At 45.2% G+C, this 25,702-nt stretch overlaps 1 protein-coding gene across 1 annotated transcript in view; it reads right to left on the reverse strand.

Moving 5' to 3' along the window:
• enpp6 (ectonucleotide pyrophosphatase/phosphodiesterase 6) overlaps positions 1–24,460 on the reverse strand; it is a 51,654-nt gene extending 27,194 nt beyond the window's left edge. Inside the window, exons 1-4 of the mRNA XM_078562026.1 lie at positions 24,076–24,460; positions 18,475–18,654; positions 10,992–11,103; positions 237–378 (exon numbers count right to left, since the gene is read on the reverse strand). Coding sequence (XP_078418152.1) covers positions 237–378; positions 10,992–11,103; positions 18,475–18,654; positions 24,076–24,316 — 675 coding nt within the window. The 5' untranslated portion in view covers positions 24,317–24,460. The remainder of the gene's footprint in view (positions 1–236; positions 379–10,991; positions 11,104–18,474; positions 18,655–24,075) is intronic.
• Between the last annotated feature and the right edge of the window lie 1,242 nt (positions 24,461–25,702).

Here is a 25,702-nt window from a genome sequence, read left to right on the forward strand (position 1 = left end):
CACCCCCCATTTTACACTATCACACAAAGTCAACATTACCCTTAAGGATTCCAAAGCTGGTGATTTTGAAATGTTTTGGAATGTTCTTCCAGATATTTTATGAATAAAGTATATTTTTCAAAAAAAAAAAAGCAGTGTTGATGCATCCACTAACAGAAAAAGACGGATATTCTCAGAAGTAGAATTTTGTTAATGAATCAGTCAGTATATACACCAACAGTTGCCATTTTTCTGACCTGAATTTTTATGTTCATTTCTCTTAAAGTGTCATCCAATACTTTGGTGGCTTCCTTCCTCTGCTTTGACCAAGGGCCAAAATGATGACCTTCAACGTCATTGCGCTCATAGTACACGGCAGCCATCTCTGCTTCCCCCTTCCTAATCAGAAAACAAATAGTTAATTAATGGCAGCCCCTTCTTTAACAGGTACAATTCAAGTTCCCGTTCATACATTTGTGTCATTTTTGGGACAGTTGCAACATTTTAAATGACTTCTTATTGGAAATGCTTCATGGATTGGCGGAACAGGCGAGCCCACATGTAGACATTTTAAAAACCAATCGTAGCTTGCAACAATCAGGTCCGTATGGGAGTTTCACAATGCATAGAGAAGGGCACAGACTTGATGTAACCATGGCCCGGTTGGAATTCTGACACAACCGAATGATGGCGATCCACAAAGGGGATTTTTTTAAAATAAACCTGGCAACATTCATTGAACTTGGGTTATTGAGATAACTTGCAATTTATCATTTCTTAATTTGGAATTATGAAGTCCTTCAATTACTCATATCCTGATTACATGAGCCCTAAATTCCCTGCTAATATCCTCCGAGGGTAACTGTGTAACTGGGTTACTTCTCAGCAATTAGCAGACTCACGTATGAAGAAAAATGATTTTTTTGAAAGTGATGACTATTTGGAGTGAACCTCCTAATTGCATGGGGAACAGAGCACCATCACCGGGAATGGTGACCCTAAATCGCCACTGTGCATTGGTGATGAATGGAGTGAATGATTAAGGTGGCGGATACAGTGTCAATCAATCAATCAATGTTACTCTGCACAGTTTCACAGAACAAAGACAGTTAACAGTTCTTAACCATCAGAGGAAGGCGATGGCGTAGTGGTATTGTCGCTGGACTAGTAATCCAGAGACCCAGGGTAATGGTTTGGGGACCAGGGTTTGAATCCCGCCATGGCAGCTGGCGGAATTTGGGTTCAATAAAAATCTGGAATTAAAAGTCTAAAGATGGCCATGGAACCATTGTTGATTGTTGTAAAAACCCATCTGGTCTGGCCTACATGTGACTCCAGACCCACAGCAATGTGGTTGATTCTTAAATACCCTCTGAAATGGCCTAGCAAGCCACTCAGTTGTAACAAACCCTCACAAAAAATGAAACTGGATGGACCACCTGGCATCAACCTAGACAACAGCAATTGCAGCCCTGTTGACCCTGCAAAGTCCTCCTTACTAACATCTGGGCTAGTGCCAAAATTGGGAGCGCTGTCTCAGACTAGTCAAGCAACAGTCTGACATAGTCATCCTCACGGAATCAAACCCAGATTCCACCATCACCATCCCTGGGTATGTCCTGTCCCACCGGCAAGACAGACCCAGCAGAGGTGGCAGCACAGTGGTATACAGTCGGAAGGGAGTTGGCCCTGGGAGTCCTCAACATCGACTCCGGACTCCATGAAGTCTCATGGCATCAGGTCAAACATGGGCAAGGAAACCTCTTGCTGATTACCACATACCGCCCTCCCTCAGCTGATGAATTAGTGCTCCTACATGCTGAACATCACTTGGAGGAAGCACTGAGGGTGGCAAGGGCACAGAATGTATTCTGGGTGGGGGACTTCAATGTCCATCACCAAGAGTAGCTCAGTAGCACCACAACTACTGAGCTGGCCAAGTCCTAAATGACATAGCTGCTAGTCTGGGTCTACGGCAGGTGGTGAGGGAACCAACAAGAGGGAAAAACATACTTGACCTCATCCTCACCAGCCTGTCCATGACAGTATCGGCAAGAGTGACCACTGCACAGATATTGTGAAGATGAAGTCCCGCCTTCACATTGAGGATACCCTCCATTGTATTGTTGGCGCTATCTAAATGAGATGGATTTAGAACAGATCTAGCAACTCAAGACTGGGCATCCATGAGGTGCTGTGGGCCATCAGCTAAAGCAGAATCATACTCGAACGCAATCTGTAACCTCATGGCCTGCATATCCCCAACTCTACCATTACCATCAAGCCAGGGGATCAACACATCATCAATGAAGAGTGCAGGAGGGCATGCCAGGAGAAGCACCAGGTATAACTAAAAATGAGGTGTGAACCTGGTGAAGCTATAACACAGGACTACTTGCATGCCAAACAGCATTATCAGCAAGTGATAGATAGAGCTAAGCGATTCCACAACCAATGGATCAGATATAAGCTCTGCAGTCCTGTCACATCCAGTCGTGAATGGTGGTGGACAATTAAACAACTCACTGGAGGACGAGGCTCCACAAATATCCCCATCCTCAATGATGGAGGAGCCCGACACAACAGTGCAAAAAAATCAGGCTGAAGCATTCGCAACAATCTTCAGCCAGAAGTGCTGAGTGGATGATCCATCTCGGCCTCCTCCGGAGGTCCCCAGCAGCACAGGTGCCAGTCTTCAACCAATTGGATTTGCTCCACGTGATGTCGAGAAATGGCTGAGGGCACTGTATACTGCAAAGGCTATGGGCCCTGACAATATTCCGGCAATAGTACTGAAGACTTGTGCTCCAGAACTTGCTGCGCCCCTAGCCAAGCTATTCCAGTACAGCTACAACACTGGCATCTACCCGGCTATGTGGAAAATTGCCCAGGCATGTCCTGTACTCAAAAAGCAGGACAAATCCAACCCAGCCAATTACCGCCCCATCAGTCTACTTTCAATCATCAGTAAAGTAATGGAAGGGGTCATCAACAGTGCTATAAAGTGGCACTTGCTTAGCCATAACCTGCTCACTGATGTCCAGTTTGGGACCCACCAAGGCCACTCAGCTCCTGACCTCATCACAGCCTTGGCTCAAACATGGACAAAAGAGCTGAACTCCCGAGGTGAGGCGAGAGTGACTGCCCTTGACATCAAGGCAGCATTTGACCGAGTGTGGCATCAAGGAGCCCTAGCAAAACTGGAGTCAATGGGAATCACGGGGAAAGCTCTCTGCTGGTTGGAGTCATACCTAGCACAAAGGAAGATGGTTGTGGTTGTTGGAGGTCAGTCATCTCAGCTCCAGGACATCACTGCAGGATTTCCTCAGGGTGGTGTCCTATGCCCAACCTTCTTCAGCTGCTTCATCAATGACTTTCCTTCCATTATAATGTCAGAAGTGGGGATGTTCGCTGATGAATGCGCACTGTTCAGCACCATTCACGACTCCTCATATACTGAAGCAGTCTATGTCCAAATGCAGCAAGATCTGGACAATATCCAGGCTTGTGTTGACAAGTGGCAAGTAACATTCACGCCACACTAGTGTCAGGCAATGACCATCTCCAACAAGAGAGAATCCAACCATCGCCCCTTGATGGCATTACCATCACTGAATCCCCCACTACCAACATCCTAGGGGTTACCATTGACCAAAAAGTGAACTGGAGTAGCCATATAAATACTGTGGCTACCAGAGCAGGTCAGAGGCAAGCAATTGTGCGATAAGTAACTCACCACCTGACTCCCCAAAGCCTGTCCACCATCTACAAGGCACAAGTCAGGAATGTAATGGAATACTCCCCACTTGCCTGGATGAGTGCAGCTCCCACAACAATCAAGAGGCTTGACACCATCCAGGACAAAGCAGCCCACTTGATTGGCACCACATCCACAAACATTCACTCCCTCCACCACTGACGCACAGTAGCAGCAGTGTGTACCATCTACAAGATGCACTGCAGGGACTCACCAAGGCTCCTTAGACAGCACCTTCCAAATCCACGACCACTACCATCTAGAAGGACAAGGGCAGCAGATAGATGGGAACACCACCACCTGGGAGTTCCCATCTAAGTCACTCACCATCCTGACTTGGAAATATATCGCCGTTCCTTCACAGTCGCTGTGTCAAAATCCTGGAACTCCCTTCCTAACAGCACTGTGGGTGTGCCTACGCCACATGGACTACAGCAGTCCAAGATGGCAGCTCACCACCACCTTCTCCAGGGCAACTAGGGATGGGCAATAAATGCTGGCCCAGTCAGTGAAGCCCACATCCCGTGAAGGAATAAAAAAAAACAGTTGAATTCCAAGGCGTAGCCCAACAATGACTCAGTTAGGGCAGTTATTTTACAGCAATTCCGCAGGATTAAATTTCACCAGAAATGGGGGTGAAATTTTCTAAGATTGGTTTGTGAAAGAACTCGTGGACACCTCTCACATCCACCCTTCCACTTGCCCCTGGCAGAAAAAGGTAGAATGGCTGGGATCACATAACCCATCACTGATACCACCTGCGTTTTTCCCCCTCCTCCGATGCCAGATCTGCTGGCATCTAAAATAAAAACTGGTCCTGGCTGAAGTGGGGCCTAAATGCAGGTTTCCCTGTAGAATGATTGTTTGCCATTGGGAAAGCTGCAAATTTGGAATGGAGGCTGGTGTGAAACGTTTCTTTTCCTTTTTGTCCATTCCATATGCTGCATTTACACTATAACAAGGCGTGCCAATGATATTTCTCCTGCCCCGTCACACCCACAGTGGTGGGGATCCTAGTGGCACTGAAAATGGCATATGATGATGGGCATGGGGTGTGTCATGGGACTCGATATTATGATGAATTGTGGCAGAAATTTGTCGAGCTCCCTAGGAGACTAAGAGCCAATATTCCCTTTGACGATGCTGTGTTCCCTTGTGCAGCCAAGAGACTCACTCCAAATCATCTTTTCTTAACCTTATTTTTCTTCTTATTGAAGCCATTCATAGTTTCTGCAATGCGCTGAGCAACACTTCCATATTCCTTATAGTATTCTCAACAATGACAAGTCTTTGTGTAATATGCTTGAAAAATGAAACAGCAACAATTTCCATAAAGTTGCAGAATGCAGAGCAACAGCCATACAAGTGGTGGCCATTTACTGAGAGTAAATAGTTGACACAGTTACTCATTTGCATGTAAACAAAGAAATAATGTGCCCAATGAGAAAAGAATCACACAAAACAAGTTGTTACCACAGACAAAATTGCTGCGCTTTGCAATCTTATGATGTAAGCCAATACTCACTTGCTTTGCTCAAGCTGAAGTTTTTTTTAAAAGGGTGTTCAGTAGGGTAATGGCCAAAAGAATATCTTTCAAAACAAAGCCAATACTTAACTTTTGGACATTGCTGATGAGTGAACGATCAGTGTCAGCTGGGTGGTCCCTTTCAAAGATCATACGGTAGAAAGTGACAATGCCATCATCAAGTCATGGTGCACATTTTAAAGGCACTTTGCTTTCCACTAAAATAAGAGGGACCACAGTCTGATCGGTTTAACATGACTTCCCTTGGAAACAGGCTTTAGCAATCCAAATGGGGTCCCATGATATACAACAATCTTCCTTTATCCCTGTCCTCCTCATGCTCGGGCAGTGGCAACTCCAGCATCTTAATCAGTTGTCCATTCTTCACATATGCAGTAGCTCAGTTCTTACTTGACACCCGTACAAATACAGTTTTTATTGAGGGTAGTTGGATAATGGTTAGGAGCAGGAATCCTTAATTTTCCCACTCAATTGTCGAGAGAAGCCAAGAAAAATTGTTGTATTCCTGCCAACTTTTGTCCTTAGCCAATGTAAATCTGAAAATTTTTATTTGTATGGAGCAATGCCATACAATGTGATGCATTCAACTAAAAGGCTATGGAAAATCTCCCCGAAACAATCTAATCCAGAAACTCTACTGAAAGAGCTGCACAAATGTTGTGATTATGGCAGCAGCTTAGAGTCCGGGTAGTCTGTGGCGAGGACTCACATGCTGACTCTCCAACCTCTCTACCACCTACAAGCACAATTCAGGAATATGATGGGGTAATTACCGCTTGCCTGGAAGGGTACTACTGCTGCAACACTCAAAAAAATGCAACACCATCCAGGAGAAATTGCCACCTTTTCCACCTGAACAGTTCCTGAAACACCCACTCTGTCTCCCACTCCACAGATGCTGCCTGACTGGCTGAGTGTTTCTAGCAATTTCTGCTTTTATTTCAAAAGTCCAACATCTGCGATGTTTTGCTTTTCTGACATTGAAGCTACACCCCAAAGAAATTTGAGCTCTCTGAATTTAACATCAGTGCTAGTATGAATGCAGAAGGTGTGTAGATGTGAAATATAGCCCCATTTCCCATTTTTTTCTTGGAAAATAATCACTATTTCTACAGCTGTTTTAGATTGTTTTCAAACTAAATTCAATCTCAGTTTTTTCAGCTGAGTTACCAAGTCTTGAAGAATGTAAGTCCCAAACTAGGTCATCACGCAACACTAAATTAATCATCTGCACAATGTACAGATGTTTCCAAGACATTACGTAATTTCCCTGATGGCTTCTTCTAATTGCTATTTATGCCTTATAGTTACAACATCTGATTTGCGCAGCATATCATTTTTTTTTAAGATTTGACTCCTTTTGTGATTTAACTGCTTTTATTGTGCAGCCATTTTGGAAGTTTAAAAACACGTCCACGTCGGTTTTACAAAATTCAGGATGCAAAGTGTGAGCATTTCCAATTTCACAAGAAGATTACAATATTTCTCCTCCGTAGTATAAAGGGTTAACAGAATAGATATGCTAACCTATGAGGTACATAATGGAATACTTCCCACTTGCCTGGATGACTGCAGCTCCCACAACACTCAAGAAACTTGACACCATCCAGGGCAAATCAGTCCGCTTGATTGGCACCACATCTAGAAATATTCACTCCCTCCACCACCGACGCACAGTAGCAGCATTGTGTACCATCTACAAGATGCACTGCAGGAATTCACCAAGGCTCCTTCGACAGCACCTTCCAAACCCGTGACCACTACCATCTAAAAGGACAAGGGCAGCAGATAGATGGGAACACCACCACCTGGAAGTTCCCCTCCAAGTCACTCACCATCCTGACTTGGAAATATATCGCTGTTCCTTCACTGTCACAGGGTCAAAATCCTGGAACTCCCTTCCTAACAGCACTGTGGGTGTACCTACACCACATGGACTGCAGCGGTTCAAGAAAGCAGCTCACCACAACCTTCTCAAGCGCAACCAGGGATGGGCAATAAATGCTGGTCCAGCCAGCGAAGCCCACATCCCGTGAATGAATAATAAAAAAAATCTGAAGTCTGCACATAAAGCTCTGCCTATACAGCTGTGAAAATGAGAGGTGTGAGGATGATGTTCTGACTTGTCCCTCCTTCTCCTGTGAGAAGAGTCTGGCCTATGTTTGGCATCTTTCCCTCTTAACTCCACAGATATAAGTAAGGTTAAATCTACACCTCACTATTCTATGTTATAGGGCGTGATGCTTCAGTGTACTGCTATACCTGTTTCTTTTACTTTGATAAGAGTTGTTGTGCTCATCTCTCTCTTTTGTGTCAGACTGCAAAAAGGTACCAAAGTATTTGTGGATAAGCTACAATACTAATACTAATCCAGAAGCAAGCAGAGAGCTGATTTTCTGTTTCGAGCACTCTTTAAGATGGAGAGCCTGCCTAATGGCAAATAAGGAGAAGTTATATACCAGCTTTAAAATCTGTGTTTTTTATGTCAATATTAAGTGAAATATTAGCCAGGCTAAGCACAGTAACAGAGCAACATCACTTGGTATAGAAAATCTTGGGACAGGAATTCTTGTGACAATGTGCCTTCAATAACATCAGACAGTGTATTTTGGCTGGAGCAGGTGCTAGAATTCATTCCAGAAGTGACTTTTACCCAGGAAAGATACAGAAATGGTACAATATGGTGGAAGGTGGGATATATCACTGGACGTTTTCATTCAGGAGGTGGAGAAGAGGCAGAGGGTTCCTCTATCCACAGGGAGCCAGGGGACAAACTCTGAAAAGGCATTTCACCACATCCCAGTCACTCACCTACCCACAATCTCCATCAATCTCAACTCATACTTCACATTCATAGCTCCACCCAACCCTCATACACTTAAGCACTACTGCAACCTCACAGCCACATCTCACAACTTGTACACATTGCCAGCTATTTAACCACGATAACTGCATCACTGAAAAAAATTACACAACACTCATTGACACACTTTCCTCTCTCTTGCAGGTCCATGTGACACAATTGAAGGGAGCAGCACCCAACAAACAGGAGACAGGCACAGCTCTATGTCCTTGCTGTTGGCTTTCAGCTAGCCCAGCCCATGCCGAGATGGTGCAGTTCCAAGTAGGGCCTTCTAGGCCCAGAACTGCTCGAGGACATCCTGCAAGACCATCTGCAATATTCCCCACGGAAAGTCAGCAGCCTTCCGCCAGCTATGCTGTAGCCACTGCAGTAACACTGTGTAGGGGCACTAGAACGTGCAAAGGCACACGAAAGTCAGGTACCAAGGAAATGTACAGTGAAGATTACTTGACTTTGCATGGAATATCGGTTGGTTTGTTTGATAAAGTTGATTTGGGTTTGTTGCTTTTTTTGGTGGCTTTTATTTCTGCGTTCTGTCTAAGAGGACAACATGATGGTCAGCAACAGAGGGAAGGTTAGGGGAGGGATTGTTGTTGATGGTGATAACAGAAACCTGGCTCAAAAAAGGAATGAACTAGGTACTAAATATTCCTGGGCACAAGGTGTTCAGGAAAGATAGGGAGGGAAAGAAAGGAGGAGGGGAGTCATAGGTCTGACTAAGGGGAATTTCACACAGCCAGAGAGAGAGGATGGCCTAGAGGGCAGAATCGATATGGTCCATGAAGAAACAATAGAGGTAGCATTACACTACTGAGTGCATTCTATAGACTTCCAAATAGTGGGGAAGATATAGAGGAGCAAATTTGCAAGAAAATTATAGAGAAGTGCAAAACCTATAGAATTGCTATAATGGGGTACTTTGATTTATCCAAATATAGGGCAGTATTTTACCATAGGTAAGCAGGGGGCGGGGCCCGCTCACCGATGCGTAAAATGACGCAGGATGATGTCGGGCGGAAGTCCCAACGTCATCCCACCCCATTTAAAATTTCAGGATGGCGGGGGCGCAGCAAAATCAACTGCACGCCCGCCGACCTGTCAATGGCCACTTGAGGCCATTGACAGGATCAATTAAGCAATTAAAGGACCTGCCCATCCAACCTTAAGGTTGGCGGGCAGGCCAGAAGCCCTGGCGGCAACTAGAAAAAACATGAAACCTCATCCAGTGGCGGGATGAGGTTTCATGTAGGGTTTTTAAAATTTTAATAAAGTTGTTATGGAAATTATGAACATATCCCAACTCATGTGACAGTGTCACATGAGGGGACATGTAAGGGATTTTTTTTCCCTCTATTTTTAATATTTTTAAAAGTCGAGGCAATCTCCCTGAGGCTGCACTTAGCCTCAGGGAGACGAGTGCGCTCTTTTGTGCGCATGTGCGAAAGAGCACACACTCAATTTTAGGGCTTCCCCCCACCCCCACCGCCCGCACAGGAAGCGCATAGCGCTTCCCTGCGGACATCACGCTGGGCGGGACTTAATTGACATGCCCACGTAAAATGGTGGTGAGGCCCCAATCGCTGCCGGCAATCAGGTCCACGGCCGCGCCCGCCCATGATTGGGTCAGCTCCGCCCGCCCAACGAACAGAAAATTCAGCCCATAGACTTGGATAGTGATAGTATTAAGGGCAGAGAGATGGAAGCGTTTCTTAAGTGTGTTCAGGAGAATTTTCTGGATCAGTATATTTTCAGTCCAATGAAGTAGAAGGCATTGCAGGATCTGATTCTGGGGAATGAGGTGGATCAAGTGTCAGCAGAGGAACATTTAGGAGACACTGATCATCGTATCATAAGGGTTAGGTTGGTATGGAAAAGATCAAAGAACAATCCAGAGTAAAAATAATTAATTGAGGGAGGGCTAATTTCAAAGAGGTGTGAGCAGGTCCTGTCCAGGTAAATTGGAACTGAAGATTGGCAAGCAAAGCTGTAACTGAACAATGTATTGCCTTTAAAAGGGAAATTGTTTGGGTACAGTCGAGGTACATTACCATGAAGGAGAAAGATAGGACAACACAGTCAGTGTTCCTTGGATGGTGAAATCAAGTTGAAGCAGAAAAAGAGTACGTATGACAGGTGCCAGCTTCATAACAGAATATAGAAAGCTAGAATATAGAAAGTTTAGTGGGGATGTGAAAAAATAAACAAAAGGAGCAAAGAGAGAGTATGAGAAGAGACTAGCAGTTAACACAAAAGAGAGTGCAAAAGTCTTCTATAGTTACATAAATGGCAAAATGTACTTGGTAAAAGGAGGAATGGGGCCGGTTAGGGACATTTATGAGAATGAAGTCCCTTATCCCTGAAACCAGTCACATGGACAGAGTGGAGAATCTGGGACTGTTCTCCTTAGAGAAAAGAAGGTCAAGAGGAGATATGACAGTGGTGTTTAAAATGATGAGGGTGTCTGGGCAGATAAACAGGGAGAAACTGTTTCCATTGGCAGAAAGATTGAGAACCAGAGGATACAAGATATTAAATGAATGGCAAAAGATGACATGGGGAAAAACGTCTTTTTTTGAGTCAAGTAGTCATGCTCTGGAATGCACAGTCTGAAAGGGTGGTGAACACAAGTTCAGTAGTAACTTCCAAAAGGGAATTAGATCAATGTTTGAAAGGAAAATATTGCAGGGCTACAGAAAAACGGAGGAGAGTGGGACTAGTTGCTTTGCTCTTACAGAGAGCCGGCATGGGCTGAATGGCTTCCTTCTGTGCTGCAAGCATTCTATAATACTATGGTTCTAAATCAAAGAAATAGTAGACTCCCAATGTGGCATTTCATAATGTCCTACCTCAAAACTTCAACAGCATCCGAAACAGCAGCTGCAAAGTCTTTGTCTGATGGAGAGTAATAGTAGTTTCGGCAGTATGTAGGCATTTCACCCCGAATCTCAACTTCACAACCTGGTTCCAAAAAAACATTGTTAATTCAGTAGATTATTTTTGTGTTAAAAAAAGTAGCTCCCATTCACCCGTCATCCCTGTGCTCCCATTGTGGAAACGCTTGGTTTTGTCATCGCTGTGTTTGACTCCCTTCGTGGCCTCGGCCTCCCTCTCTCTGAAACCTCCTCCAGCCTACAACCTTCGGAGATATTTGTGCTCTGGATATTCTGGCCTCTGACACATCCCCGACTTTAATTGTTCGACTGTTGGCAGCCATGCTTTCAGCTGCCTCGACCCTAAGCTTTGGAATTCCCTCCCTATATCTTTCCACCTCTCCAGCGGTCTCAACTCATTTGGGACAACTCCGTAAAACCTGCCTCTTTCAATCAAGCATTTGGTCACCTTGCCTAGTGGCATGGACTTCATGATCGGGTCAAAGAAATGTTCGCCTCACTGATGGTTGCTCAAAGTTTTCACAATCCTTAACAGTGGAAACTTGATCAAGCACGACACCATTTGCAGGGTTGTGAACCAACTGACTTAAAAAAAGGCCGACCCATAGCAATAACGCACTGCAGGTGGCCTAAACAAGCAGAGTGCGCAATCTGCACCCCTGAGTGGGAGGAATCCCCACCCTCTAGGGCTGCCTAGAAAGGCCAGCGCCTCGAGCAGTCCCAGCAACACCAGAACCGGGTAGTGGGCACTGCGGGCAAGCCCACAAAGACGACAGCAATGGATCCCTGAGGACCCAGACTCAGGCAAGTCCTGGATTTCAGGGCGGGGAGGGATCGAGCACCCAAGGAGTGGTGTTGGGAAGGGTTAGTGGGGCATGTTTTATAGGCCTGATGGGGAGGCACAAAGCAGGGGTATCGTCTTTTGTGGGGGAGGGGGGGGGGGGGGGGTGATGATGCAAAAGCAGACTCCCGCTCTCACCCGCGTGCCCACGCCAACTGTATTATGGCGTGGGCAGGATAATATTCCAGTCAATTGGCTTGTTAACAAGCTTAGTTGCCAGTTAGTGACTTTTTTTTTTAAAACGGTAGGTGGGCTGCTGATGATGGCACCCATCCGCCAACTGTATCATGGGAAACCAGCGTGTTGATGTCAGGTTCACCACCCGATGTCATCACAATGGATTTTATACACACGCGGGTTGGCAGAAGTTCAATTTGCAAACATTAAATCCTCGCTGTAGAATCTGCGAACAGGACAAGAAACAGTAAGGCTCTCCTCCCAATCAAGTTGCAGAGACTTCACTGAGAAGCGCAGAGTGTAAACCAAAGAGTACAAAGCAGGAAATGGGAATTTGATTTAAATCAGGTCTGGAAAGTGAAATAGGGATTTGGAGTGGCAGATGGGATTAAGTGAGAGAGATAAAGAGAGACTAACAGAAAAAAAAAATATTAACTTTTAAATTGAAGTTTTCAGGGCCGGAGGGGTTATTTGGGAATAATTATGATTTATGATGGTAACATGACAAGGCAGAGACATGGCATGAGTTGTAGAGTGCCGCTAGTTGCTGGGCTATCTACACCACTCTCCCATTAACTTCGCAAAAACAAATACAAATGAACCCCATCACAGGCACCTAGGGCTGGTATTCCATGCGGTAAGAACCCTCTTAATTATGTCATTTATGGTCTTGGCATGAGACCCAGCCCATAGAGAGAACAATAGAAACTCATTCCTGCAGGTAGTAAATAGTTTCTGTAGGTTTTTAAACAGTTAAGTGTTCTTCTCACTTTTCCTTTTCCTCTCTTTTCTTTCGTTTAATCCAATCCAATCCCCTCTAAAATAATAATAATCAGAACAGAGTTTCCTAACCTGTTCTGATGAAAGGTCATCTTGACCTGAAACATTGGGCAGAATTCTCCCCCTGTTGGGGGGGAACTTTAGGAGAAGGCACGTGGAGGCATGCCTCCAATCGGCACCCACAATGGGGGGGGGGGGGGGCGCTGCCATTTTACGTGGGTGGGCCAATTAAGGCCATAAGACCATAAGACATAGGAGCAGGAATTAGGCCATTCGGCCCATCGAGTCTGCTCCACCATTCAATCATGGTTGATAAGTTTCTCAACCCCATTCTCCCGCCTTCGCCCCATAACCTTTGATCCCCTTACCAATCAAGAACCTATCTATCTCGGTTTTATATACACTCAATGACCTGGCCTCCACAGCCTTCTGTGGCAATGAATTCCATAGATTCACCACTCTCTGGCTAAAGAAGTTTCTCCTCATCTCTGTTCTAAAAGGTCTTCCCTTTACTCCCAGGCTGTGCCCTCGGGTCCTAGTCTCTCCTACTAATGGAAACATCTTCCCCGCGTCCACTCTATCCAGGCCTTTCAGTATTCTGTAAGTTTCAATCAGAACCCCCCACATCCTTCTAAACTCCATCGAGTATAGACCCAGAGTCATCAAACGTTCCTCATATGTTAAGCCTTTCATTCCTGGGATCGTTCTCGTGAACCTCCTCTGGACCCTCTCCAGGGCTAGAACATCCTTCCTGAGACACAGGGCCCAAAATTGCTCACAGCCCAGCGTGATGTCCGCCAGGAAGCGCTGAGCACTCCCTGTGCGGGTGGCGGGGCGGCGGGATTCCCGCGTGCGCACAAAAGAGTGCACTCATCTTCCTGTTGGTGGAGCGAGTGAATGTTTAAGTTGGTAGATGGGGTGCCGATCAAGCGGGTTGCTGTGTCCTGGATGGTTTCGAGCTTCTTGACTGTTGTTGAAGCTGCACTCAACCAGGCAATTGGAGAGTATTCCATCACACTCCAGGCATCCGACATCCGTATATGGCATTTTCTGACATTTTCCCCAGCACTGTTGGAGTCCATGCACCAGCATTGGGGGCCTCTTCTATTGCTTCTCTTTCCTCCACCTCACCCTTGCTGCCATTCCTGCCCTGAGTCCTGGAATCCCTATTCCCCCTCACTCCCATTCCCACCCACCATTCTCAACTTTACAGTCCTCGGTGTCCATTGTCACTATCAGGGACTTCAACTAGCTCCTCTTCCCCCTCACTCCCACCCTCACTCCTGTATCCACTCCCAGCCTTGCCCTCAGTCCTGAAGTTCCTATTCACCCCTGCTCCTTTTGCAACGCTCCATTTTCACCTTTAAATTCCCGATGTCCGTTGCCTCCACGGGGACTTCTTCAGCTGGTCCATCTTCCCTTTTGCCCCCATTCCTGCTCTCAGCAAGCACTGAAGTCCCAGACCTCTTCAGCTGCTCACTGCATCGACCAACTTCTGCCATTAGATGGAGTCCAGTCAATCCGAAATCAGGCAACTTGTTTCTCATTTATTGTTTGATGGAATGTGGGAATCACTGGCAATGCCAGCATCTGTTGTCCATCCCTATTTTCCCTTGAACTAAATGGCTCGCTAGGTCATTTCGGTGGGCAGTTAAGAGTCAACCACATTAAAGTTATGGTTGCGTTCCTGAAAATCACGACTTCAAGTGAAACAACTTTAAGTGAATCATAGGTTCCCATAGGAATCAATGCTAAAAACTGGAGACATTTCTCAGACAGGACGGAGGTGGTGGTTAGGAGGAGCGGCGAGCAGGAGGGAATACAAACATACAAATAGGGAGGAGTAGGCCATTTGGCCCCTCGAGCCTGCTCTGCTGTTTGATAAGATCATGGCTGATTGGATTGTGGCCTCAACTCCACTTCCCTGCCTAGCCCCTATACCCATTGACTCCTTTGTCAGTCAAGAATATATCTGACCCAGCCTTAAAAATATTCAATGACCCAGCCCCCACTGCTCCCTGGGGAAGAGAATTCTATAGACTACCAATCCTCAAACTGGATGCAAAATTCAATCATGTTATGATCACTGCTACCTAGAGGCTTCTTTACTATGAGATCATTGCACATTACCAGGTCTAGAATAGCCTGCTCTGTGGTTGGCTCTAGAATGTACTGCTCTAAGAAATTGTCCCGAAAACACTCTATGAGCTTATCTTCCAGGTTACCTTTGCAGATCTGGTTCATCCAATTTATATGTAGATTAAAATCACCCATGATTATTACCATACCTTTCTTACAAGGCCCCATTATTTCTTCCTCTATACCCTATCCTACAGTGTTCCTACTGCTAGAGGCTCTATAAACTATCCCCCCCCACCCCCCAAGTGATTTCTTACCTTTGCTACTTCTCATCTCTACCCAAACTAATTCTACACCTTGATCTTTAGGACTAAAGTTCTAAAGTTCTGTTGTACGAATGTCATCCTTAATTAACAGAGCTACCCCAACACATTTTCATAGCTTCCTGTCCTTCCAAAATGACAAGTACCCTTGAATATTGAGGCCCCAGCCTTGGTCACCTTGCAGCAACGTCTTTGTAATGGCTATAAGATCATACATGTTTATTTCTATTTGAGCTGACAACTTATCCATTTTATGAATGCTACAGGCACTGATACAGAGCCTTCAGTTCTGGCTCTTTGCTATTTTTGCAAACCCTGACTTTATCTGATGGCACACTCTTAAGTTTGTACACTCTATCCCTTCCTGCCACACTCTAATTATCATTATCCTATTGCTACCTTGCTCTCTTGCCTCGTCCTTTCCTTTAATTTACCACATCTTCCCTCACATGATCCCTCATCCTCACTATTTAGTTTAAGGTCCTCTCTGCCACCTCAGTGATATGACTTGCCAGAACCATGATCCCAGCACAGTTCAGGTGAAGACTGTCCCAATGGTACAGCTTCAACTTCCTGGTGCCAGTTCCCCATGAATCAAAACCCATTACTCCCATGTTAAAACGAAAATGCACTATTAGAACTGGATTTCTGGGTGCAGTCAGGGAGTCAACGGCAATGGTGGGGGGGCTTAGTTTAAAGGGCAGGCGAGGGGTCTTCACATGTGGGCTGCCGGTGGGCTCTCCTTTGGACATTAGCTGCCCAAGTAGGAGGGACCCGGCCCCCCACCAAATTTCAGGCACGTCTGCCATGGTTACCTGGTGGCTTACCCACATGGCATGACCCACGCCCGCTGCTGGTTGAATACCAGCAGTGGCAGGATGAGGCCTTTAAGTGCTCAAAGGCTTCAATTGGCCTCTGGACAGGAAGGCCGTCCCCACCCTTCTCTCCCTGGAATAAATGGGGTGGAGCTGGGATGGCGATGGGGGTCTCCACCTCACACCTTTCTTCCTGATTATACATCTCCCCACCTTCCAGCCCACCTCCAGGAGAGCATTAAATTCTGCCCCACCAGCGCAATTTCCAAGATCATGGATAATTTGAGGTGGAAAAGCCACTTCCATGATGTTAGAAAGTAACAATCATTGAGTATATTTAAGACAGAGATCGATAGATTTTTGGATACGAAAGGGAATTAGGATTACAGGGATAGTGTGGGAAGTTGGAATTGAGGTGGAAGATCGGCAAAGTCCTTACTGAATGGCAGACCAGGCTCATAGGACTGAATAGTCTTCCAATTTCTTACCTTCTCATGTTCTTATGAAAGGGCACTAGGCAGTAGGAAAATGATCTTTCTTAGAGTTATAGTAAAAATGATTTATTCTGATTCTAGTGAACGGAAAGCCACTGGGTGCACCTGCTGGACACACTTTTGAATAAGGTCAGAAAGCCCAGCAGAGGAGTATTGAGACGATGTGGGTTGGGGGCCAAGAAACTAGGTCCCTTATGAAGAAACCTGTAAGTGGTCTGCAGTTCCCTAACAAGGAGAACGGCTAAAGCATTGAAAGAACAAAGCTTTGCTCCCGGATCCTTGTCATCCAGGTCTCCATCCTATATTGGATGCACATCTGCCAGTGCCAAAAAGTGTGCCTGGTCTGACATTGGTCCCTCCAAATTTCCTACCCCCATGCCCAATTTCTTAGCAATTGATTTTGTAAGTCTATCCCAGAAAGTTCACTTCTCTCTGAGGGTCTGCCCTTTGAGCTTGTCAGCAGTGGCTTTATTGCTGGCACTCTTACCTATGACTCAGAAAGTTGTGGGTTCAAGCCCCCACCCCCGCCGAGACTTGAACAACCAAATCAATTCTGATGCTCCAGTGCAGTACTGACAAAGTGCTGCACCAACGGAGCGGCCATCGTTCAGATGAAATGTTGAACTGAGGCCACACCTGCTCTCTTAGGCGGATGCAAAAGATCCCATGGCACAACTGTGCAGGGTTATCGCCAGTGTTCTGGTCAATATTTATCCCTCAATCAACATCAAAAAACAGATAAAATCTGTTGCATTGTGGGAGCTTGCTGTGCCTAAATTGGCTGCCCTAAAGCACGTGCTACATTACAAATGTGACTACACTTCAGAAAGTACTTCGTTTGCTGTAAAATGCATTGGGACATCCTGTGGTCATTAAAAGTGCTATATAAATAAAAGTATTTTCTTCCTAATTTGACCCCAACTTTGTTTCTAACCATTCTACGTCCTCATGCCAAAGGTTATGGGTGTGCATACACCAAAATGGCCATGAATTTTCAGGTACCTAACAGATTTTAGAGCTAATACAGCAAGTCAGTACTATCGGCAGGCGGCCTTGTCCCTTGGCAATGCACATTGGAAATTTGGACATAGATCCACTACTTTCCCATGGCCAGCTGAGGCCTCAGGCCAACAGCACAGGCTCAAAGTTACCCTTAATAACACTGGAGCCATGTATCTGAGCATAAGATTATATGTGATTGCGTAAAAAATCATACACTCTTCCAAATTCCCAGCACATTTTTGCATTGGCATAGGACAGCTTCACAAAAAACACTTACAACAACTTATATTTATTCAGGATCTTTAACCTTAAACCAAAGAATGAAACATCCCAAGATACTTCACAAGAGTATTATAAAACAAAATATGACATTGAGTCACATAAGAGACATTAGGGCAGATGTCCAAAAACTGGGTTAAAGAGATAGGTTTTAAAGAGTTTCTTAAAGGAGGAAAGCAACTAGAGAGGCGGAGAAGTGTAGGGAGGGTATTCCAGAGCTTAGGGCATGGGCCAAGGCACAGCCACCAATGGGGAATGAATAAAATTAGGGATGCTCAGGATGCCAGAATTAGATGAGTGCTGGTATCTTGGAGGGTTGTGGAACTTGAGGAGATGACAGAGAAAAGGGATACATTGACCATAACTCTCCAAGTCTAATTGGATCTTGTATCAGGGGAACGAGGCTTTTTTTCTTGGCAACTATTGCCATATCATATGTGACAAAATGAAAAGCAAGGCCAAAGAAAGGGAGCTGGGGGAAACAGGGAAGGTGGAAGGAAGTCATCCTGAGTTTGCATACTTGTACCCCAACTGTATTCATTCATTGACGTGCACTGTCAGTTGCCGAAACAATTCAGTGTTAAGTGGCTAAATTAAAGTAATCATGAAGATAATAGTGGATAGGTTCAAGCATTGCCAAATACTAACCCGGCCAGTAATACATATAAACTGGTCTGTTATTCTTCATCATGGTAACCCAGAGTGGTTCTGACGCATTCCACCACATAGGCAGTTGGCTATCCTTATTCTCACCAATTAGAAATGACTTGTTCTTTTGCTCATCCCACATATAATTTCCAGTCATCTGATGGACATCGCAATAGTGTCCTGGAAGAGACACAGAGATTATAATAAACGTGAGTCTTCTCCTCACATACATATCACTCTTTCATCAATCAATCATCTGCCAGTCAATTTGGTGTTTGATATTGTTCATCAATTAACTAAAGTATCATTGGCATTGAGATTTATTGATCTTTATTTTATTTTTACAACTGGTCTAAACTATGCCCTTTATTAACTTTAAAAGTAAAGTTAATCTTATGGTCAATTAGTTCAATTTATGATGTGTGAAAATACAAAGGGGCTCTGCCGAGTAAATATATTCATCAGTGGCCCTGTGCCTAATTCCGCCCAGACAAGTAAATTGATTCGCTGTCTGTGAGGGTTAACATGCTGAAAAAGATCATTCGCAAGACTCATCTCAAATGAAACATTTTGCTGAACTCTCTGACTTTGTTAACATCAATTGTAGAACTTTACCATGGCCCTGAGACATCTGCTAACTCAGCAGAGTTCAGGAATCAAACCTGTGGGAAGTCTGAAAAAATACCAAACCAAGCATAACGAATTTTGTTCTTTAATCCCAGGGGCCTTGTTTATATCCAATCCTTTTAGTTTCTATCTAACACAATTTTTACTCATTTCTACTTAGGCCATGGATCAGTTAACCCATTGGCCTTGACTAAAGCTGGTCTCGTTAATAAAGCTATTGCAAAGAATTCATAGAATATATCAACTTCAAAGGTTAGCTATCTCTCTTTTCTTAGAGGTAGGGGTCATTGTAGATGTACAATGGGTCCATCAGCATCGGAGGAAAGAGATGGCAGGTTGACATGGTTGGGACGGGTGCGGGGGGTTGGGTTGTACCATGACTTCTCTTTTTAACTACTGGTAGACTTGCTGTGCACTTGCAAAATATTTTGTTATTATTTAAGTCTTCGTGGCTCTTTTCCAAATTCTTGTAGCTGATTTTATATTGGTGTTAGAAACGGACAACAGCAGGCCGGCGAGCGGGAGGCAGCGAGTTAGTGACGAGTGTCCGACAGGCGCACAACAAGGGCATCAGTGGGGGGGGAGGAACCGGACATGTGCGGGCGGTCGGAGCGGGTGTCAACTTCCTGTTCCAGTTCGGTGTCAGGAAATAGTGTTAGTTTATATTGTCTTTCCTCATTCTTCCTATCAAAATGAATCACTTCACTTCTCAGTGCTGAATTTCATCTGCCACGTGTCTACTCATTTTACCAGCCCATCTACTTCCCCCCCAGTTTCTATCCTCCTCCAATTTTGCGTCATCTGCAAACTTTGAAATGATGCCCTTTAGATCATTATTACACCTTCTGGTGCCTTTGACAGGGAATGCATGCAGCACCAATATAATCAGATTTGTTGCACTGCAAATTATTTGATAAAATAGGGTTCAGAGGAACTCAATTACATTTGCATATAAGTATGAACTTTGACCGTAACGTCGCAAGGAAATTTTAAAGGTAATGCTTGTAAAGTTAAGATTGGTTATTGTGCTAAAGATAAGACATTACTTTAGCTAAGATGATCAGTGCTTTCTCAATTTGATTAGAGGAACCTAAAGAAATGTCTACATGCAGGGAATGTAACAGCTTTGTGTACGCAAATCTTCTTTGATCAGACAGCCACAGTTTGAAATGCAGAGGTGAATTTTCCTGGCCCTGTGGGTTGGAGGCAGGGGTGGGGCTGGGAAATGGAGGCGGGGGGTGGAAACTGCGTCTGGACAGCTCCCCATGCATTGCCATCTCCGGGGGACTTTTCCAGGGGTTGGCTGCTCACTCACAGAGTTGGTGGGTGGGGGGGAAGCTAATTTATTTCTTATTCTTTTATTGGTCGTGGATGTCACTGGCAAGACCAGCATTTGTTGCTCATCCCTAATGCCCTTGTGGTGGTGAGCCACCATCTTGAACCACCTTAGTCTAGGTACATCCACAGTGCTGTTAGGAAGGGAGTTTCAGGATTTTCACCCAGTGACAGTGAAGGAACGGTGATATAGTTCCAAGTAAGGATGATGTGTGGCTTGGAGGGGAACTTGCAGGTGGTGGTGTTCCCATGCATCTGCTGCCCTTGTCCCTCTAGGTGGTAAAAGTTGCTGGTTGGGAGGGTGCTGTTGAAGGAGGCTTTATGATTTGCTGCAGTGCATTTTGTAGATGGTACATACTGTTCCACTGTGCGGCAGTGGTGGAGGAAGTGAATGTTCAAGGTGGTGGATGTGGTGCCAATCAAGCAGGCTGCTTCATCCTGGTTGATGTCAAGCTTCTTGAATGTTGTTGGAGCTATATTTATCCAGGCAAGTGGAGAATGTTCCATTACACTCCTGACTTGTGCCGTGTAGGTTTAGGGAAGTCAGGAAGTGAGTTATTTGCTGCAGAATCCTCAGCCTCTGACCTGCTTTGTGGCCACAGTATTTATATGGCTAGTCCAGTTAAGTTTCTGGTAAATGGTAGACCCCAGGATGTTGATGGTGTGGGATTTAGCAATCGTAATGCTGTTGAATATCAAGGGGTGAGAGTTAGATTCTCTCTTGTTGGAAATGGTCATTGCCTGGCATTGGTGTGGCATGAATGTTATTTGCACTTGTCAGCATAAGCCTGAATGTTGTCTGGATCTTGTCCTGCATATGGACACAGTCTGACTCCGTATCTGAAGAGTTGCAAAAGGTGCTGAACATGTGCAGTCATCAGCAACCACCAGCATCTGACTTTATGATAGCGGGAAAGTCATTGATGATGCAGCTGAAGTTGGTTGGGCCTAGGACAGTGCCCTGAAGAACTCATGCAGCGAGATGACTGGCCTCCAATAACGACAATCATCTCCCTTTGTGTTAGGTATGGCACAAATATTCCACCTCCGCATACATGTTGAAGTAGACACTCTGGAATGTGTTGAGCACTTCCCATACCTTGGCAACAACCTCTCTCAAAAGACCACCATTGACAAGGAGATCCAACAACAGATCAGCTGTGCTAGCTCAGCCATCTACAAACTACAGCAGTGAGTGTTTGACAACAAAGACCTTTGCAACACAACAAAAGTGCCGGTGTATACAGCAGCTGTCGTCACCACACTCCTGTACTGTAGTGTGGCCTGGACTGTGTAGCAGCAACACATAAGAGCACTAGAGAACTTGCATCAACAATGCCTTCACCGCATCCTCCAGATTCAATGGGAGGATTGTTGAAAAATGCTAATGCCCATCTTGAAGCCAATTCCATAAATATTCAGGCAAAACTCCTGCAAAATCAACTTTGCTGGACTGGACACTGTCCAGAATGTTGAAAACCATCCCTACCGCCATCATCCCTCACCCCCTTACCACCCCCACCAGGTCCTGCCTTCTCTCAACTCTCAAAAGGCAAACATTCCAGGAGAGGACAAAGGAGATGCTACAAAGACACTCCAAAACTCTGCTTGAAGTGCAGCAGCATTGACATTAATGACTGGGATGAGTTTGCCAGCAATGGTTCAGAATGACAACAGCTTGTCCGTCAAGCTGCATCGCACTTTGATTCACAATGCCTTACTGATACAGCAGAGCAGCAACAGAGAGGGCAAGGATAGGAGGAAAATTCTTCACCTTGAACTCCACTACCTCATAGGTCATCCTGCCCTATGTGCCCAAAGATCTGTGGGTTGAGAATCATCCTGTTCGGTCACGAAGGCCCGTCTCAACCATGAGAAGACATCATCCTTGAATCAAGGGACAGCCGACATGTTCCCTGCTCTAGGCTGGAAGTATCCCGATGCAAAGAAATTCATGCCCGTGGTCACCATCACAGCACCTGGCAATGCTATCCTTGCTCTGCCCGGTGTCTGCAGATCTGCCTACAATAGGTGGCAGACTGCAATCAGCACCTCCTTAGTGAAACATGGCGGTGACTGATGCATTGTTCTTTGCTGAGTTTGAGGTAGGAGAGTTGCTCCCTGAGGATCCTGGGTGGATGCGGCTGAGAGCTTTTCTCCCCCTCCCCCTTCCTCTTTGAGCAGTTTGCCCTGCTCTGTGTTGCTTCTGTTCATTCTCCCTGTCACGCTCCAGGCCAAAGTGGACAGGAACTACAGTACCAATGACTGAGAATAAGTCGTCTGAGCAGAAACCTTGAAGTCAGAACCAAGGCGTTTGCCATGTCCCACACTTTCAGTGCAGGCATCACAACACTGACATGACAGTGCAAACCACCAAGTACTTCCACTAACTCAACAGCAGCCATTAAAAACCAATCAGCCAGTAACCTACGAGTAGTTAATGATCCCTTCATATAGCACTGGTTGTGGATTGTTTTTTTCTCGCTACTGAATGCGCGTTCAGCCGGGTGACTTTAAGAAAGGGCGGGCAGGACTGTTGAGCTCCCAAATGACAGGGTTGGCATCACAACTTGCCTACTCTGCATACTTCTGCTGCACACCCCTCATCCCTCCACAAAATGGATCTGGCATGGCCTGCACCAGGAGTGTGTGGCACAGATGCCATCTGAAACTGCACTCATTGCACTGAAAATACGGCTGTAGGAAGCCAAATTAAGCCTCTGTTGAGCGTCTTAGGATGTTTACTTTTTAAAATGGGAGAGAAGTTGACCTACTGAAGACTGCAGTTGACCCTTTGGATTCAATTCTCCCAACAGCTGTCTACTTTTTTGGCAGGGGTTACTTTCTGAGTAGGCTTTTTATTTGGTTTGTAAAATGGTCAGCTAGCAGAGGGATTTGAGTCTGTTTTAAACACGGCCGCCCACCACACTGGGGTTTACCCTGCACCCACTGCCATGCTCAGACAAAGCCTAAAGCTCCTAAAGCAAGGCAGCTAAAAAAACGGGGGACCATGACTTTCGCCACACGGTGTTTCTATGGAGGGGGAAAACCCCTGGAACAGGAGCAAAGCCTCACAACCATCCTTGGGAGGCTAACTCATCTCTTGCTTTTCCTGCATATTTCAATCGTCTCATCAAATAACCCAGGAGTGGTTAAGAGCGCTACTACTTAAAATAAACGTAACCAACAAAACTTATTCTTCCATAAAAGCAAAGAACTGCAGATGCTGGAAATCCAAAACAGAAACACCTGGAAAAACTCAGCAGGTCTGGTAGCATCGGTGTGCTTTTCTCCGCCAATGCTGCCAGACCTGCTAAGCTTTTTTCTTCCACTTATAATACGATTAAGGCATTCCATTTTAGCAGGTTTAGTCCAATGCTACATATTATATGTTAACATAATTCGTTTAAAAAATAATCTAAATATTTGATTTTCTAAATGCACGGTAATTTATGTAGATTATACCTGCATTTGTTTAAAAAAATCCTGGTGTGACATGCTCCTGTAACAGATTAAACAAAGATGTGCCAGGTCACAAAGTCCATTTAAAGTTTCGTGAATGAGATTTTTTCCACTGATTTTAAAGCCCCGAGTGTATTTCACTGGAGATTTTTCTTCTCTCTAGTGCATCTTACTTACCGGTCATGAGGGAGTAATAATTCGGATAGGAAAGGCTGGGGAACTCCGGTGTCAAGTAATCCGCTTTAACGCCCAATTCAACGATCTCCCTGAAACCCGGTAAATTCTGCAGCTCCCTTTCACTGATGTAATCAAAGCGGAAACCATCTATCAGGAAAACCAACAGTTTTCTATTTGTAAGGCACGGGACTGAGAGAAAGGCAATCACACTGACTGCACAGAGAGCTGTGTGCCTGGCCATTGTTAATCCCTGGCTGCGCTACAGCAATGTGAAACATCGGCTAGATGCTGGGCTCTGGTGTGAAAGGAGCCGTGAGCTGAGGTTTCTGCAAAGGGACGGAGGTCAAAGTACTGGATGGAAAAGCTTCAAGAAAAAAAACCCCCCACAATATTTCATGTGCTAAATTGCTGACTACATCAACTTTACCTCACGGGAGCTTCTGAGTTTAGTTTTGGACGCCCTCCCATTATTGCCTCTCAGCTCTTTTATTAATAGGGCATATGTATTCTAATCTTGGCTAAGTGAGCACTAACTAGAGTTTACTGCGTCGTTTCATGTGCACTGTTTGGCAATCGTTCTGAGCCTATCATAGGTCACTTGTCCCTTGGAGACTGCCCCACCATTCAATAGGATCATGGCTGATCTGATTGTGGTCCTAGCTCCACTTTCCTGTCTGCCCCCCCCCCTATAACCCTCAACTCCCTCACCTAACAAGAATCTAACTCTGCCTTGAATAAGTTCAATGAGTCAGCCTGCACATACGAACAACCATTGGGAGAAAAAGTTTCTCCTCATTTCTGCCTGAAAAGGGAGACTTCACATTTTTAAACTTTGTCCTCTAGTTTTAGTCTCTCCCCCACCCCCACGGGGAATCATCTTTTCAACATCCACCCTGTCAAATCCCCTCAGGATCTTATATGTTTCAATAAGAAATATGTCTCATTCTTCTAAACTCCAATGGGTATAGGTCCAGCTTGTTCAACCCTTCTTAATGAGGTAATGCCTTCATCCCACGAATGAGACCAGTGAACCTTCTCTGAACTGCTTCTAAAGCAATTCTATGGCCAGAATATTGCGCTCGTCAGGTGGGCGTGTGCATGACCCGAACAAGTGTAAAATAACGTGTGATGACATCGGGCAAGCGTCCCGTCGTCATCGCGTACTTGCGCAATATTTTGGTTGCTGGGCGCAAGCAGGAGTCGGCAGTGCGCCCGCTGACAATTAACAGGCCTAATAAGGCCGTTAAAGTTCTAATTAAATGACATTTTTTGCTGCCCGTCCAAACTTATGATTGGCGGGCAGGTGAAAAGGCCAAGCGGCCTTTGGATCTTTTGCAAAACCTCATTCACGGGCAGGGTGAGGTTTCGATCAGTGATTTAAAAGAAAAATTTTAAATTTCAAACTAATTTCTAGCATATCACCGCTCATTTGACAGAATCACATGAGAGGACATGTTATTAACATTTTTAAATTCTTTATTTTTTATTTTCAGAATTCTTCAGCTCCCTGAGGCAGCTGCAGCGCCCGATTGCTGGTGGTGGTCAGCTTTGCAACCGCTCCAGGGTCCGCCCACTGCACCCACCCATTGAGGGCAAAATTCTGCCTGATCTTGTTTTAATGAGGAGA

This window comes from Cetorhinus maximus, chromosome 2 (assembly GCF_964194155.1).
Source record: "Cetorhinus maximus chromosome 2, sCetMax3.hap1.1, whole genome shotgun sequence".
Classification (NCBI taxonomy): domain Eukaryota; kingdom Metazoa; phylum Chordata; class Chondrichthyes; order Lamniformes; family Cetorhinidae; genus Cetorhinus; species Cetorhinus maximus.